Source organism: Pogona vitticeps, chromosome 6 (genome assembly GCF_051106095.1).
Source record: "Pogona vitticeps strain Pit_001003342236 chromosome 6, PviZW2.1, whole genome shotgun sequence".
Classification (NCBI taxonomy): Eukaryota; Metazoa; Chordata; class Lepidosauria; order Squamata; family Agamidae; genus Pogona; species Pogona vitticeps.
The window spans coordinates 47571146-47588485 of NC_135788.1; the positions used below are offsets into that span (position 1 = coordinate 47571146).

Sequence of the window (17340 nt, forward strand, 5' to 3'; positions counted from 1 at the left end):
AGCGAGAGCAGCAGGACATCTCGGGGCTCCGATAAAACATTGCTGCATACAGTGGACTGAGATCCCCTCGAAGAGACGAGGGAAGGGTATAGGAGAACACCTCCTGTGTCCGCAGGGATTGAGGAAGCAAAGGGGAACGGACTGCAATCTGTCCCTTGGGTGATTTCTCTCCCTAGACAGAAGATCCAACTGTCAACATTTTGGGTAAATTAGCTGCATAGTTCGCCCAGATCGAGAGATATTCACCCTTGAAAGGATAATCAGTATCAAAGGGGAAAGTGAGTAATAAAGTCTAGCTCTTTCTACAAACAGATCCCTTCTGAGGAAGAAAGGAAGAAAAGGAGGATAAGAGGCAGCATAGGATCGTGTGTTTTGGGTGGTTATTTCAGAGAAACCAGGAGAGATTTAGGAAGGAGCTGGTTAGGCAGTGTGAATGAATACGAAAAGAATCAAAGAACTCATTTGTAACAACTCAGTTGTAACATCCCCAGAGGGGGAAGAGGCAGGGGCGGAAACTCTTGAAAAGCCTCTCAACTTTAACCCTCTAAGTCCTAGAGAAGAAGAATAACACTGAAATGACACTGAAGCAGCCTTGTGTACTCTCCAAAGAACCACTGTAAATCAATTACGACAAGTGAAATTGTGGAGGTATGGAAAAAACAGAAAAATGGTAAAGCCCCTGGACTAGATGGTCTCTTAGTCAAATATTATAAAGTATCGGAAGAAACCATAACTCCACATTTTAAAGAGTTAATGGATTGCATTGAAAGTAAAGGAAAAATCCCGGATTCATGGAAAGAAGTGCATATCTCCCTAATACATAAAGCAGGGGCGGAAAGGAAACAAATTAAGAACTATAGACCACTCTCTCTTTTGAATGTTGATTACAAGATATATGCAACCATCTGGGCAACCAGAATAAAGAAGGTACCTATGGAAATGACACATAAGGATCAAACAGGCTTAATCCCCAAATGGAAACTAATGCCAAATATAAGATCAATTAATAGACATTTTGGAATATTATGAAACACATCCAGAAAAACAAATGATGCTGATCTTCCTAGACATGGAAAAAGCCTTCGATAACGTGAACTGGGAGTTTATGTTATTGCAAGTAAAGAAGATGGGGGCAGAAGGAAATTTTTTTCAAGCAATTATACCAATATATACAAAACAGAAGGCTAAGATCAAAGTCAATGGTCAAATAACTGAAGATATCCAAATCGAATAAGGCATGAGGCAGGGCTGCCCTCTATCTCCGCTATTTATTCTAACCCAAGACATTCTGAACAGACAAATAAGAGGAAATACTGGAATTAGTGGCCTTAGAATCAGGGGAGAAGACTATAAGTTACAAGTTTATGCTGACCACTTAGCACTGATACTAGAAAATCCACTAGACAGTATGGAAGAACTATTGGGAACAATAGAAGAGTTTGGAGATGTTGCAGGACTTAAAATAAGCTACCAAAAATGAAATTTCTGACTAAAAAATACGAATAGAGAGGCTGTGGAAAAATTAATAATGAGTAATAGTTTTGAGGAAGTACAGAAGGTTAACTATTTAGGAGTAACTATTACAGAAAAGACAAGTAATTTGATGAAAGAAAATTATCTTTCAATCCAGAAATACAGAGAGATTTGGAACATTGGAATAAGCTGCAAATCTCAATGATGGGATGAATCTCAATAATAAAGACGAACATTTTACCAAAATTGCTATTTTTGTTTCAAAAATTACCAATTCTGTTAAATTATAAATACTTTAAGGACCTGGACAACCTGATCTCAAAATTTGTCTCGAAAGCCAAACAGCCAAGAATAAAACTTACTTATTTATTTATTTATTTATTTATTTATTTATTTATTTATTTATTTATTTATTTATTTATTTATTTATTTATTTAATTTATACCCCGCCTATCTAGTCAATTGTGACCACTCTAGGTGGCTTAGAGCACTACAAGACTTACAAAGAGAGAGGATGATAGGACTACTGAATTGGCTATTAAATTACAACACCTGCACTACGGTTTGGATAAAAGAATGGATAACATTAGAAAATCAAAGACTGTTGAAATTGGAAGGTCATGATTTAAGGATGAGTTGGCACGCATATGTATGGTATGGAAAATTCAAAGAAGTTACCTAGTTGTAAGTCTGGTTCTTCGAACAGTCCTCTGTGAATTCACACTCATGGGTATTCTGCGGCTGAGCAGGAAAAGTCGGAGGCTTCTATAGCTTTAAGAGCTCTGTGCTGGGGGACCTCCCACGGAGATTACATCACCACCCCGGCACAGAGCACACCAGTTTCAAAGAACTGACGCCACTGTGTGTATCAACCATAGATAGTTGGGACGTACAGCGGGAGGTGGGTGGGTAGTGTGAATTCACAGAGGACTGTTCGAAGGACCAGAGTTACAGGTAGGTAACCTCTTTTCTCCTTCACGTCCTCTGCGAATCACACTCATGGGTGACTAGCAAGCTGACTTACACGGAGGTGGGCGTCATGATAGGACAGAAGCCAGAACAGCTCTACCGACAGCAGCCTCTGCTTTAGCTCGAACGTCGAGGCAATAGTGGGCTGCAAAGGTGAAGGGTGTAGACCAAGTAGCAGCTTTGCAGACATCAGCAAGGTCGACACCACGAAGAAATGCCATGGACGAGGTCATGGCTCTGGTAGAGTGGGCTCTGACAGTAGCAGGTAGAGGCTTGTGAGCGATCTCATAAGCAAGCTTGATAGTAGACACCACCCATCTGGAGAAGGTCTGAGCAGACACTGGAGCACCCATCGAACTCTCCAGAAACGATACAAACAGTCGTGGAGATTTACGAAAGGACGCTGTGCGGGAAATGTACAGTAGTACACCAAAACCTCTGGGTAGTTTGGGCGGCATATAAATTGAATGAATAAATAAATAAATAAAACCCGCTTGACATCAAGAGAGTGGAGAGCCTTCTTGATGTTAGTTGTAGGATTCGGGAAGAATGTGGGCAGGACTATCAGTTGGTACAGATGGAAGGAAGTCGCAACCTTCGGGAGAAAGGAGACATCTGGAAAAAGGGTGACCTTGTCTGGATGAAACTGTATGAAAGGCTGGTCTGCCCGTAGGGCCGTAAGCTCACTTGCCCTTCTAGCTGAAGTGACTGCCAGAAGGAAAGCTGTCTTGAAGGTGAGTAACCGCAGGGACGCAGTAGCCAGCGGTTCAAAGGGAGGAGACATCAACTTGCACAGAACAAGCTGAAGTGACCACTGGGGAGTGGGCGGCCTGTAAGCTGGACGCATGTTGCGAAGACCCTTAAGGAATCTCTTCAGTACTGGGTGCTGAAACAGCCATGCTGCATCCGAGAGGGGAGGCTGATATGCAACAATTGCAGAGATGTAGACTTTCAGAGTGGAATGAGATAAGCCATGGTGAAAGAGAACAAGGAGATATTGCAGTAGTGTGTCAAGAGTGGTAGGGCATGAAGGTACACCGTGATCTACTGCAAAGTCACAGAAGGATGTCCATTTCCGAGCATAGGTAGCGAGAGTAGAGGGTCGGCAAGCCTGGTTCAACACATACTCTATCGAAGGTCCAGTCTCCAGGCCGTAAGATGAAGACAGTCCAGGTCTGGATGGAAGGTCCTGTCCTCGTGGAGGGATAGTAGGTGTGGAAGATTGGGGAGTCGGAAGTGATCTGACGCCATCTGTAACAAAGGAGCGAACCAGGGTTGTCATGGCCACCAAGGAGCGATGAAAATCACGTTGGCCCAATCCTGACAGATTTTGATTACTGTTTTCTGTATCAGGGGGATCAGAGGGAACGCGTATATGAGACCGGTTGTCCATGACACCATGAACGCATCTCCTTCCAAGTGGGATCCCATCCTCGCACAGGAACAGTACCTGTCACACTTGGCATTGACAGCAGACGCAAACAGGTCCAGACAATGGGATACCCCATCTCTGGCAGATGGAAGAGAAGACCGCTTGGTCTAACGCCCATTCGTGAGACATTTCCGGAGACCTGCTGAGTCGATCTGCTAACACATTGTCCGCTGATGCTACATGTACTGCTACCAGGAAAATGTGGCGCGCACAGCACCAGTCCCAAATTTGAACAGTGAGATGAAGCAGTTGACGAGAGTGGGTCCCGCCCTGTTTGTTGAGGTAGTATATGACAGTGGTGTTGTCCGAAGTCACTTGTACCACCTTGTTCGAGAGTAGGCGCTCGAATGCTCAGAGTGCTTTGAAAACTGCTAGAAGTTCCAGGGCATTGATGTTCAACACAACTTCTGGCGGAGTCCAGTGGCTGTTGGCTGTGAGGTTCAGGCAGTGTGCTCCCCAGCCTGAGAGACTCGCATCCGTGGTGAGTTGGATGAAGGGTTGTAGGGGTCCAAAGGGACGACCTACTAGCAGATTAGAACGGAGTGACCACCAAGCTAGTTGCTCCGCCAGCTCCTGCGTCACCAACAGCAGCTTAGAAGGTGGATCGACGAGTGGATCGAACGAGTCCTGGTACCAAGATTGGAGAGGCCTCATCCTCAGTCTGGCATGTTGAACGACCGCCGTGGTAGAGGCCATAAGTCCTAGAAGTCGCTGTACAAGCAAGGCTTGGACTTCTGCACTGGGGGTGAAGCACGGTAGTAAGTGATGAATCTTTAGGATGTGGTTGTCTGGAACAAAAGCACGGCCTACGACTGCATCCAACACGCCTCCTATATAGGTGACGATTTGAGTAGGCACCAAGGTGGACTTCTCGTAATTTACCTGCAAACCAAGGTTGGAGAGAAGAGATAAAGTAAAATCAGTTTGTCGAGACAGAGTTTCAGCAGATGACGCTACCAGCAACCAATCATCTAAACAGGGAAAAACTGTGATGCCTTGTAAACGTAAGTAAGCAGCCACCAGAGCCACACATTTTGTAAATACTCTAGGCGACGTAAACAGCCCAAATGGGAGTGCCTTAAATTCAAAGGTCATGCTGTCTAGCGAAAAACGGAGGAACCAACGGAACTCAGGGTGGATACTAATATTAAAATAAGCATCTTTTAGATCAATGAGAGCAAACCAGTTGCCTTGTCTGAGCATCTGTATAGTGGAATCTAAGGAGACCATTCGGAATTTCTTGGCCGTAATGTAAAAGTTCAATGGCCTCAAATCAAGGATGGGTCAAAGCCCACCATCTTTTTTAGGCACAATAAAGTACCGAGAGAAAAAGCTAACAAGGATGTCCGGTTTTTTCACTAACACAATGGCATCCTTGGAAAGTAGCTTCTGCACTTCCTCACACAAAACAGGAGAAGAGGCTGTGTCTCTCAAAAGTCCCGTGCAAGGCATAGAATGAAACTCGGTATAACCGGTGGCAATGATAATGAGAACCCAAGAATCAGAGGTGATAGCCCTCCAGGCATCAAAAAATTGTGCTAAACGAATACTAGACAATGAGGGTGCTGATAGCTTAAATAAACTAAACTTGCTGCTTAGGCTTGGGATCCTGCCGACGGGGTTGGTGTTGCCTCAGTAGGCTGGATTGTTGGAGTGGTCGGCTCCGATAAGAGCTTTGCTGGAACCTAAGTCTGTCATAGGTCTAGCAGAATAAGACCTACGTGATGAGCTCTTCAAAGTAAAGGTAGCCGCGATGACTTTGGCCGTTTTACGGTGGTCAATTAAATTTTTCAGGGTGTCATCAAAGGGCATGTCTTCGATTTTCGCTTTGACATCCTCCGCGAGGTTGGCGGATCTAAGCCAGGCATGCCTCCTCAGTGCTACAGCAGTGACCAACTGCTTAGCAGAAATATCAGCCAGGTGACGCGCAGCCTCTCTTTCTTGACAAGCAAGGGCAACCGCATCTTGGTAACTTGCCAATGCTGATGTCTTCAGATCTTCTGGGGCGGCATTGATTGCTGGAAAAGGCAAGCTCCACAGGTGGCGATGGTAAGCCCCCATGGTTGCCAAGTAATTGGCGACATGAAGAGCAAAGGTGGCAAATTGCCTCCGTCCTAGCGCATCTAGCTTCTTGCCTTCCTTGTCGGATGGAGCCTGGTTAGCTCTGGTTCGAGCGGCAGGTTGTGAGGCGTCAATTACCCAAGAGTTGGGGGTGGGATGTAGCTGAAGAAAGTCTGTATCATCCCCATGAACTTTGTAGAGGTTTTCTGCGCATCTCAGGACCAGCAGGGAAGCTGAAGGTCTAGCCCATGCCTCTTTTGCCAAGGTGAGGAGGGAAGGTATGAATGCCAGCTTGATGGGCACCAGCTGATCTTTAACCATATCCTCAAAGACCTTGTCTGGTTTAGGCAAAGTAGGTTGCACTACAGACAAGTCTAGTACCTCTGCCATACGCCTAACTGAGTGTAGGCAGTATAGTTCTCTGATGGCGATGGAGGATGACTGTCAACTGTGGGTGCTTTAGCAGGGGTATCCGGCGGGGGCAGTCCAGCCTGGTCATCCTCATCAGACTCTGAAGCCGAAGGTAGGAACGGGCTGTGGTTAGGAGACGAGCCAGGCGAACCTTCCTCATCCTCAGAGCCAAAATCCAGAAAGTCATCTCAGTTGACACAAGGATCTATCTGGGATGTAGCTTAGGGTTGTTGAATAGGAGGAACCGAAGGCATGGAGGAAGCAGTCACAGGTGGGGCCAAAAACTGAGGAACAGCAGTTGGACCTTGGCAGGTAGTTGCAGCATAAGGTGAAAGTTGCTGGAACTGTTTGCAAAAACCCTGCCACTGCTGGAAAGCCAGGAACGAGGCTACATCAAACGGAGGCAGAGTAGGTCCACTGAGCCCGAATGGTATTGAGCTCGAGGGCTGTTGGACTGGAGCTAGTGGAGGCGCAGGTGCCTCGGGCTTGAGGTGCTTAGTTTTCCTCTTCTTACGGGCTGGTTCTGTGGGCTCAGGAATCTGAGCCACTGAATGAGCTTGAGGAGAGGCCCTGGCTGGTCGAGCTGGAAGGCTTTCAGCTGGAGAAGCTGGAGCGATCGGGCTCGAGGGTGGTATGAGTCACCTGGAAGTTGCATGAGCTTGACTGCAGGAAGGACTGGAGAAACAGCCACTGAAGCTGGATGTTTCCTCTTAGCCTTAGCTGGGCTCGAGGGAGGTCTCGACGCGGCAGCGACTGTCAACCTCGAACCAGAGGAGATCCTCTTTGATCTCATGGGACAGCGCGGTAATGATGCCTCAGACGGCGGCGCTCTTGGGGGGGTCCATGGCAAGCGGGTCTAAGGACTTTGACCAAAGGAAGGCTGTGAGCCTATCCTGCCTGTGTTTGAGAGCCAGCTTCGTAAAGGCTTTACAATAGGCACAAGAAGCCGGTTTGTGCCCCCCCCCAAACAAAAGAGGCAGCTGGAATGGCTGTCTTTCGTTGAAAACTTTGCGTTGCAATCAACGCAGCGTTTGAAAGGAGGCTCCTTTTCCATTAACAGTACCTTGTATCAGAGAGTAGTCAGTACAAGCCAAAATATGAAAACCGGGAGGTCAGTCCAAGGAAAAACTTACTTTCTTTTTCAGGAACAAAGGGAGAAGTGCCAACCGTGCTGCACACAGTGGTGGCAGGAAACGGAACTGGCGTGCTCTGTGCTGGGGTGGTGATGTAATCTCCATGGGAGGTCCCCCAGCACAGAGCTCTTAAAGCTATAGAAGTCTCCAACTTTTCCTGCTCAGCCGCAGAATACCCATGAGTGTGATTCACAGAGGACGTGAAGGAGAACAGACACATTTCTTAGAACATATTGTGAGGAAAGCACTATGTTTAATATTGCAAAAATTTCAAGTGCAAACTTATAAGAATAAAAGTGTTAAGCCAGGAGGTAGCTCTATTCACGTATAAAGACTTGTTAACTAGAGATCAAACTCCGAAAAATAAACAAGATTTAGAGAGATACGGTCTATCAACAGATTGGTAGTCAATGCTGAAATTAGAATCAAGATATAAAAAGGAAAGTTCAGATGGATGAACTATGGCTCTAAACAAAAAAAAAAACATAAAAACTATACATATTTAATAGAGTATGACCTAGAAGATGAGAGGGTGAAGGTGGTTATGGTCAAACGGGTACAAAACTTTGCTTATAATATTGATATTGATGACTGAACAAAAATGTGTAAAGATAATTATAAGTTGATTAAACCAGTTAATTTTAGAGAAAACATCCCTAAAATGGCAAAAAGATTGGCAAAAAGGTCAGAAGGGATCAGCAATGCTTGGTGGAAATGTAAAAAAAATCCAGGGACTTATCATGTATGCTGGTCATGTGAAAAACCAAAAAAAATGGTTACAGGTTTGGGAAATGTCACAAGTAATTGTCCAGCAAAAACTAAGTTTTAAACCTGAAATGTTATTGAATATAATGCCAGAGATCATTGATTAAAAAACAAAATATAGTCTACTGTATATATACACAACAGTCAGGTTACTCTGGGCCCAAAAATGGAAGAATAGAGAAATACCAATGATACAAGTAGCTATTAAAGAAGCTACTGGATATTGCAGAACTAGATATGCTTTCAGAGGCAATATGGGATCAGCTGAGACACTTTGTAAAGGAAAGCTGGAAGCTGATGTACAATTGGGTCCAGAAACAGACAGGAACTCAGGGGAAGAAATGATCGTGGCGAACCAGTACTTACAAGAGCCCTTTGATGATGTTAGATGACTTAGACTATGGCAAAATCTCTGATCTATATATATAGTATGGATGTTTACTTTTTGTTATCTTTCGTTGTTTTTGTTACTTTGTTGTTTTGTATAAGTAATAAAATAGTTAAAAAAATAAACACAATATGAAAGAAATACATGCTGAAACAAGATTGTATAAGTTGCATAAGGAACCTAATGAAGTGATGTGTGAAGAACTGTTTCCAGTCTGTCCCCCCCCCCAAATGTGCCAGGGCTGCCAGAGGGCCATATCTAGATGGGATGGTTTGTTTGTTTGTTTGTTTATTTATTTATTTATTTATTTATGTATTTATTTATTTATTTATTTATTTAACTTATATGTCACCCACACTACCCAAAGGTCTCTTGTTACCATCATCCTAGGGTAGAGTCTGTCCATATATATGTATTGCTGTTGGTATGGTTTGGTTTGAACCAAATTACTACATCCACACGTTTCTACCTAGATCAATACATCCTGTCCCTTTAAGAGTTGTCGAACACCTTTCTGGCATGTATTCTTTTTGGTATGATTCCCCAAGATTCTAATTATCTCATAGTGTAGCCTGTGTGGACAGTTAGCTCATACACAAATGGAGCTGTGGGTGGCAATATCTGAGGTGACAACCCTGTGAGGTAATAGGTGAACTGTGAATAGGTGAACCCTCCTCCATTTTCATCTTCTTTTTAAAAATATTTCCCAGAAGAATTAAAGACTCCTCAGCCTTGTCCGGAGGCCACCAATGGGTTCCTCACAATAAAAGAGTTCTCAAGAAAACCTTGAGGATCTTTGGGGTAGTGGAAAGGGCCATTTTTATTTTCTAGAATATCACCATGGCCGATGTTATCAGCCTTATGTTTGCACAAGTAGTGACGCTGGATTTCAGCCACTGTTGGATAAATGCTGGGGAGGTAACTCACAACATGCAGATATAGAACACCTCTATTGTGGTCCTCTTTGAAAATATAATCTTTTGGCATGCTGTGATTGAGTTTATTAGACAGTAATATACCATTGCAACTAATATCCTAAGATAACCAGGCTCACATAAAAATCCAGGGCCTGTCCTTTGGTCTACTTGCCACTATTTATTGGATTCTGGCCTGACTCTTGGAATAGAAAGAGCTTGGCTTGGCAGTTTGTTGCCTTAATGCAGTGATTCTCAACCTTGGGTAACCCAGCTGTTCTTGGACAGCAATGCTGAGAAGCCCAGAAGCCCCAGCCAGACTCAGAAGCTGTGCTGGCCAGAGTTTCTGGGAGCTGCAGTTGAAGAACACCTGGGTTATTCAAGGTTGAGAATCACTGCCTTAGAATCTATGGATGTCCTGTAATTCTTCTAAGCCACACTGGGGGCCGGGCTGGAGGCTGCTTATTTCCTGGCTAAACAATAAATGCACCAAAAAGAATGCATGCCCTTCTACTGAGCCAGAAAGGTGGGTGAAAGCACTTAAAGGGGAAGAATGGATCATTCTAAGTAGAAACACTTGCGGACAAGGTTTTTTAAAAAATAATTTAAACCGTGCCATCAGTGATCCATATACCATATCTATATGCAAGTGTAGACAGGCCTTGAGTTGGATAGGCAGGGATGATCGAAGTATAAACTGCTGGGTTGATTTTAGACTATGGATGCCTCTTCGCTTACAGTTTTCTTTTACATGCATATGGAAACAAATAAGAACTAAAATCAATACAATTGTTGAGCAAACACCACAAAGTCTTTACTTAAACTTCTTTCTAAAAGCCTGTTATATTTAACAGAAATCATAGAAAAAGCATGTCTAATCTTAAAACTTTAAAATATTTTTAGTTTTAGTATATTTTCCAGTTATTGTACAGTTCTGAATTACTCAAGCAGAAAAGCAGAAAAATCTATTATGACAAAACATATGATAATTAAATTATGAGTCAGAAAGTCATTCAAACAATAATTATACCTACTTACCTGGGAGGAAGCCCTACACAACATAAATAAAACTTATAATAGGTAATGGAACATGTAAGAATGTCACTTACCAGTATTTTAATTGTTATGCAGGTGTGAACTACATAAAACAGTTCTTTCAGCAAACAGGACTGAAGCAAAGATATAAGCAGGTCATTCAGCACTTGCGAATTGAAGTGTAAGCTGAGAATTCCTTCTTTATAGAAATTTGTAAATATCTGGACTACAGAAAATGAGAAAAGTGTGATGTTATTAAAACTTCAATTAACACAATTTTCATTGTAAAAAGGCAAACATGTCAAAAGTGAAATGGCAGGGAATCTCTAAATTTTAGAGCAGTATTTTTCTCTAAGCAATTTTAAAATGGATTATATCTTATAAATAAGCATTATTTCATGATGAAAATAATCCTCTTTTAAATCACATCAACTATTCTAGATAAGTTATGGATCTGAAAAGATTCACATCCCTAGCAGAACTAATTAAGAATTAAACAAGCATTTCCATGTCAATTTCTTTAATATTAATTAATTCATATATTCACTTAATATGGGTCATCAATTTTAGAGCAGTACTGTATTTTTCTATATGAGATAATATTCTTCCTTGATGTATAAGAATTCCAATAGCTCCCTACTGTAGGCTCAATGTTAAGAAAATGCAATTTCTCTACCAATGAAAGCTCTACCTTGAAGAGTGTTAAAGAACTGTTATATAGTATAGCAACAGTTTTTACAAAGGCCTTTAATCTCATAAATGCACTAAAGCTGTCTTTCCAGCATTAAAAGACTAGTAAGAATAGCTTATGTGGCAAAAGAATTTAAGATTTTATACCATCAAAAAACCCAGTTCATATTGAAAGCCCAGTTCTGACTACAATTTTCTGATGTAGAACAGATGCTGTCAGGCAAGAGTACAGGTTTCAGTCTCTGTTTGGGATCTACATATTAGTCTTGACAACCACAGAGATACCCACCTTTTTGCCAGAAGCCTGAAAATTCACCTAGCAAATCCCCATGGCCTCTTACAGTATTTAGTAACTACTGTATTGAGAAAGATGTTCAGAGACAAAGCATTGTTAACAGCCAGATTTCTACTAAATATAGTACCTTTGTACAGTAGCACACTAATCCCTAGATTAGCGGAAAGTGTTATACTGCCTTATATTTACTGCCTAAAAATTAGTATGCCGATCTTCAAGTCCAATATATTGATCTGTCTTATAATATACAATACATTCTGTCATACCTGCACGCTTCAGCAGACCTGCTTCACCAATACTTATATATTTCTCAAGTATTTCACTGAAGAACTGGAAAATAAAATACGTATCTGTTACCAGTTTGTAAACACAAGACAGCACAAGAAGTTAGAATGCAAATAATTTCTTTTTAAAACATACACCAATCTAAGTATAGTAAAAGCCCATTGTTTTTCAGCCTGAAACTCCTCATTTTCTGAAGAACTATTCCATTTATGCCTTTAAAGGCTAGAATGCAAAGCACACTTGTATGAAATTAAATTTCAATGAATTAACTATGAATTTCTCCCAAGAAAATATATTTAGGATTACGGTGAGAATCTATGGCAGAATTTGTCAGTCATAAGAATAGCTTAAGTAGCAATATTAAATCAAATATTGGGAAACCTACATAATTTAGCAATTATGCTAAATATCAAACCATACAGCTTTAATTAGAAAGAATGGTTATATTAGAATTAAGATTGATGAACAGAGTATAAAAAAGTAAGTAACAACTTCATCATAGTGCACTAAATTGTTTACTATGCTTATTACACCTGTAAACAGGAATCTGCATACTATGGGTTGACTCAGCAGCCGAAGCCATTGTTTGTGGCTGCCTAATATTCCTCCATTCCCAGAGTCTTCTGGGATATATATGAAATGGATAATTTTTCGCCCTTGTGCTGGGCTTTTACAGACTATGCAAAGAGCACCTTGCTACCATACATCTTGGAAAATGTAGCACCATCCCTTTCCTCCACCTAGTTTTTTGCTGAAAAAAGATTATCTTCCCCACCCACCCCCACATTCTGTGGAGAAACAAGATGAGCTTTTGGAAAGGACACTGGTAACTTTCTGTCACTATCTCTCGTAGAGACCCAAAACGACAGAGCCAGACTCCTTTCTTCTGTGGAATGCCTGTGGCGGGAAGGAGAGGTGGATTCTCTTCCTTCCCACTGAATTTCCTCATGAAATAGCAATGAAGTGCTGCCAACACATACAAAAATCCAAGTGAAACCACCTCACTTCTGTGAAATATGAGAAAGTACTAGAGATACACTTTCTCTTGTTCAAATTATCTTTGAAAGAAAGTGCCAGCAATAATTAATGATTACTGTAATTGTTGTCACCTTCTGTAAAATCCACCACAACATATGAAAGAAACCAATACTGTAATGGCAATGTGCTGTGGAAGTTCCTTCCACTCTGCTGTGGAATATACACATTAGGTTGCTGTTCCCCTCCACAGGGCAAGATAGGGATCACAATACAGTATAATAATTTGACTTAGTTCTTTCCTCTTGCTTCCCTTCCTCTTCATGACCAAGAAAAGGTACTAAGAAGAACAGCAAAGGAAGTACAGTGGTGCCTCGTATAATGAGTGCACCGTTGAACGATGAATCTGCATTGCGATGCGGATTTCCCCATCGCTAATGCGAGGGTATGCTCGCATTACGATGGAGGAACAGCTGTTCAGCGGTTCCAAAATGGCCGCCGGAACACAAAAAATGGGTGCCGGTACACCCAAGATGGCCGCCGGGATGCTCAAAATGGCTGCCGGTACACCCAAGATGGCTGCCGGAACAAGGGAAAACATCGGAGAACAGTGAGTTTTGGGCCCATTTGGAATGCATTAAACTTTGTTTAATGAGTTCCAATGGGTTTTTTGGATCCGTTTTACGATGTTTTCCCATAGTGAAGGTTAATCCGGAACGGATTAACCTCGCTATGCGGGGCACCACTGTACTAGAGAAGGACAAGATCTTCATGCCCATCCAGGATACAACAGGGCTAGAAATATGTTGTTTTTGATTGTACATGACTTGCTCCCCAGATTTGATACAAAGGAAGCAGCAGTTTGGTTGCTTCCTTTACACCAAACCAGAAGAGCCGTCATGGTTCCTTGTTTGGTGTGAAGATATGTCTACAAAGGGACATGCATAAAACATTTTTTTCTTAAGGTGAGATGACTAACAATGCATTTGTTAAAGTACAGTGGTGCCTTGCATTACGAGCACTCCGTTTTACGACGAAATCGCTTGACGTTGAAGGTTTTGCGATCGCAAAATGTCTCCCATGGGGGAATTTCGCTTTGCGATGATTGGTTCCCTGCTTCAGGAACCGATTCTCGCAAAGCAATGATTTTCGGCCAGCTGATCGGCAGTTTCAAAATGGCCGCCGGGTAAAAAACATGGCTCCCCTCTCTTTTCTGGGATGGATTCCTCGCTGCACAGGCAGTGAAAATGGCCGCGCTATGGAGGATCTTCGCTGGACAGTGAGTTTCAAGCCCACAGGAAAGCATTAATCGGCTTTTTAATTTCGCATTACGACGTTTTAGTTCTACAGCAATTTTGCTGGAATAAATTAACGTCGTAATGCGAGGCACCACTGTACAGTCTTTCTGCAAGCAGCTTCTGCAAAAATGTACATATCCAGTTTACAGCACCTGACAAAGGGTTTTAGGAGTCCTGAATAGGAACCCACTTAACTCATCTGAAAATGTTTCTCTGCCTCTGCAAGTTCTTCAGCTATCATCTTATACCAATCCAGGACCAGTGAGGGAGATGACACACTAAATCTAAGCAGCGTGCATTGCACTGTGATTGCATGCATCAGAACAACTGGCACACCTTATAATCACAGGTCAGCCTTTTTAAAACAGTAACACAGATGCCACAAAGCAGATGCCACAAAGATGGTGCTATCTGCAATCAGTTAATGGAGTAGATTCATGTTTCCTTGTGGGTGAATGGTATCTACTAATTTGTGGGTGGCTTCTTTTAACCAGCTGCTTCCTTATGCATGCTGTGGTACAGACTGTTGTCATGTTGATTGTAAGTTCCACTTGAGGAGTCAGAAAGGAGCAAGAAGGTGTAAAATCTGTCAGATGTACCTGGAACATTTTTACAAATTGGCATGATATACTGACTGTAAATGTCCTTATAATACGATCAGTATAGAAAAATGTGGTCAACAGTTTCCACCATGCCAGATTGACAGGGGCAAAGAAGTTGCTTGTAGGGGACATTTGAGTATCTTCTTTCTGATGGTGCTGAAGAAAGTACGTTACAGCAGGCCAGGGTGAAAGCTCTGCAATATTAAATGATTTCTGGATAGTGAAGATAATCTGCTGAAAGGAAGATTTTAATGTGGTTCTTGGTTGTAGGATAGCACAAAACATGGGCTAGCACAGTCAGTATAGTGATAATGGTCAAGGGTAAACTATTTTGCACTGAAGTCTGAGTGGAGATACAGATCTTCTTGGAACATACATCAGTACTGAAGCGGTTGATACAAATAGCAAGTAAGTCTATAGTGAAAAAGACAGTCCTGAAGTGAAAAAGACAGTCCCGATAAAGACAATATCTCTAGCATGGAACAAAATTTCACAGATTTTTGTTGTTGTTCATAAATGGAGTTTGATCTTATATAAATATCGGGGTCACTTTAATGCAACTTGATTTGGTGGCTATAAAGATTTTTCCCAGGGAAATAGCTGAATGTCAGACTATTGGTTATGGAGACACTGTTTTATGAAACCACAGCTAATGAGTGGAAAGGTGTACTTCTCCAGACAGATGACCATCAGTTTGAGCAAGTTTACTTTCAAAAGTCACACATTTTTGAACATGTTTGATGCCATCCACTGAACCCACAATTCACACAAAGATGAGAGATGAAAAATGATGTGACAAAGACAAATCAAGACAACAGCAGTCATCTTAAAAGAATATATATTAAAAAAAGAATTAATACTGTTAATAAGTCTACCCAGAGAAAGTTCAGAAATATTGAAGAGAAAAAATGTATTTTGATCTCCCTTTTGTGTGGGAAAGAAATTAGAAGAGGTGCTAGGCTTGGCTGCTAATCTTAGCAGCAGTGAGGCAGGATTCATGCCAAAAATCTAATCAATGCTGCAGCATTCCAAAGAAGTGCTGTGCTACTACAAGACCCATATATGAGTAATTCATGGAGAAGAAAAATACAGTCATTATCCTGTTCTAGAGGCCAGTAAAAGCAGGAGAAAGAAACAAAATATTGTCCAAAACTACAGGTAGTACAATCTATAACCCACCATATCATTGAACTGAGCAGCAGATATGTTGTGTAATAAGAAAGTGTATTTATTTCAGGAACTAAGCTGCTTACTCAGAAGATATGTTATCTATACAGATTTACAATCCTAGCCAGTTAGGTTAGTGCTTACAGAAAAAATACTGCTGTTTGCTGGGTAGAAAAAAATCACATGGGCAGAACACTGGCCTTAAACAGCTGGAAACCTCAGGAAACTGTAACTATATTTACCAGAAAAACTCCACCACTACTATCTATGTATTACAAAAAAATGTGTTGAGAGTGTAATACTTGAAATTGTATTTTTTACAATCTCTTCCAAGTATTCCTATAACATTCCAAGCAGAGTTTATGCATAGCCTGAGTACCTGTACAGCCAAAAAAGTCACCCGTACTTAGTTATGATTCCCAACTGAAAACATATACATGGTTTATGAAACCATCTGTGAAGCATATTGATACGATGAGGGTTCATAAGGCTGGGTGGGTGACACATGCATGTTCATCACTGATTTATCTGCACTTGACTGTCAATAGCTTATTCACTACACTTTATTTTAGGTGGTGTGAAAATCATCTGTGATGTTTAAGAAGCTGCACTGATATATTCAAGTCATCACTGGATTTTGAAGGTAATAATGAACATACATGTGTGAATCACACAGGGTACTCTCAGAACACTCAGGCTAAAGGAAATGTTATCCTTAAAATCTGATAAATTCTCAAATCACTCCATTTAATTACAATCTTACCTTGGAGACTAACAAAGCCCTTGCTTTACAGGCCACTAAAAGTAATATGCTATCAATATAGTTCCAGATACACAAACACAAAGTTTTTACCTTTTCATTTTCCGGTTTAGGAACATGCCAGTACCAACATTTAGTTCTTCCACAACCTTTTAATGTATTGAAATATAATCTGCAGTATCCATTAGGTACAGAACTTAATCCTACATTAGTCTGAAAAACAATCCAAGAGTAATCAACCATGATGGCTGTGAAACACTAATTTCTCCATACAGTACTTTAAATTTCTCTAATACAGTGATTCCCACTTGGATAACTGAGGTATTCTTCAACTGCAACTCGTAGAAAACCCTGGCCAGCACAACTGGTGGTAAAGACTTCTGAGAATTGCAGTCCAACACCACCTTGGTTATCCAAGGTTGGGAACCACTGCTCTAGTACATACATGTGGGATTAACATACTTTAACAGATAAAAGAATGCACAATGTTGTGATAAATTCCAATTATACAGTGGATGAAACTTTCTGAATGCAACATACCAAAAATAAAAATCTTTAGAAGAAACTCACTTCCAATAGAAGAATTCACCAGCTCATAATGAATTAAAGATACATGCACTCAGAAATCAAAAGGCAAGAAAAAAACCCTCCCTAGGACTCAACTATTTTAAATCAACTCATTAAGAA

The 17340-nt window shown here is 41.4% G+C and overlaps 1 protein-coding gene across 3 annotated transcripts in view; it reads right to left on the bottom strand.

Moving 5' to 3' along the window:
- The window catches only part of TOPAZ1 (testis and ovary specific TOPAZ 1), a 97031-nt gene that overhangs the window by 45252 nt on the left and 34439 nt on the right, over positions 1 to 17340 (bottom strand). For all 3 annotated transcript variants that reach the window (XR_013537276.1, XM_073003455.2, XM_020799488.3), the window contains exons 8-10: positions 16747 to 16866; positions 11833 to 11896; positions 10656 to 10807 (exon numbers count right to left, since the gene is read on the bottom strand). Coding sequence is in view for 2 of the 3 variants with exons in the window: in XM_073003455.2 (XP_072859556.2) it covers positions 10656 to 10807; positions 11833 to 11896; positions 16747 to 16866 (336 nt within the window). In the remaining variant the exon portion in view is untranslated. The remainder of the gene's footprint in view (positions 1 to 10655; positions 10808 to 11832; positions 11897 to 16746; positions 16867 to 17340) is intronic.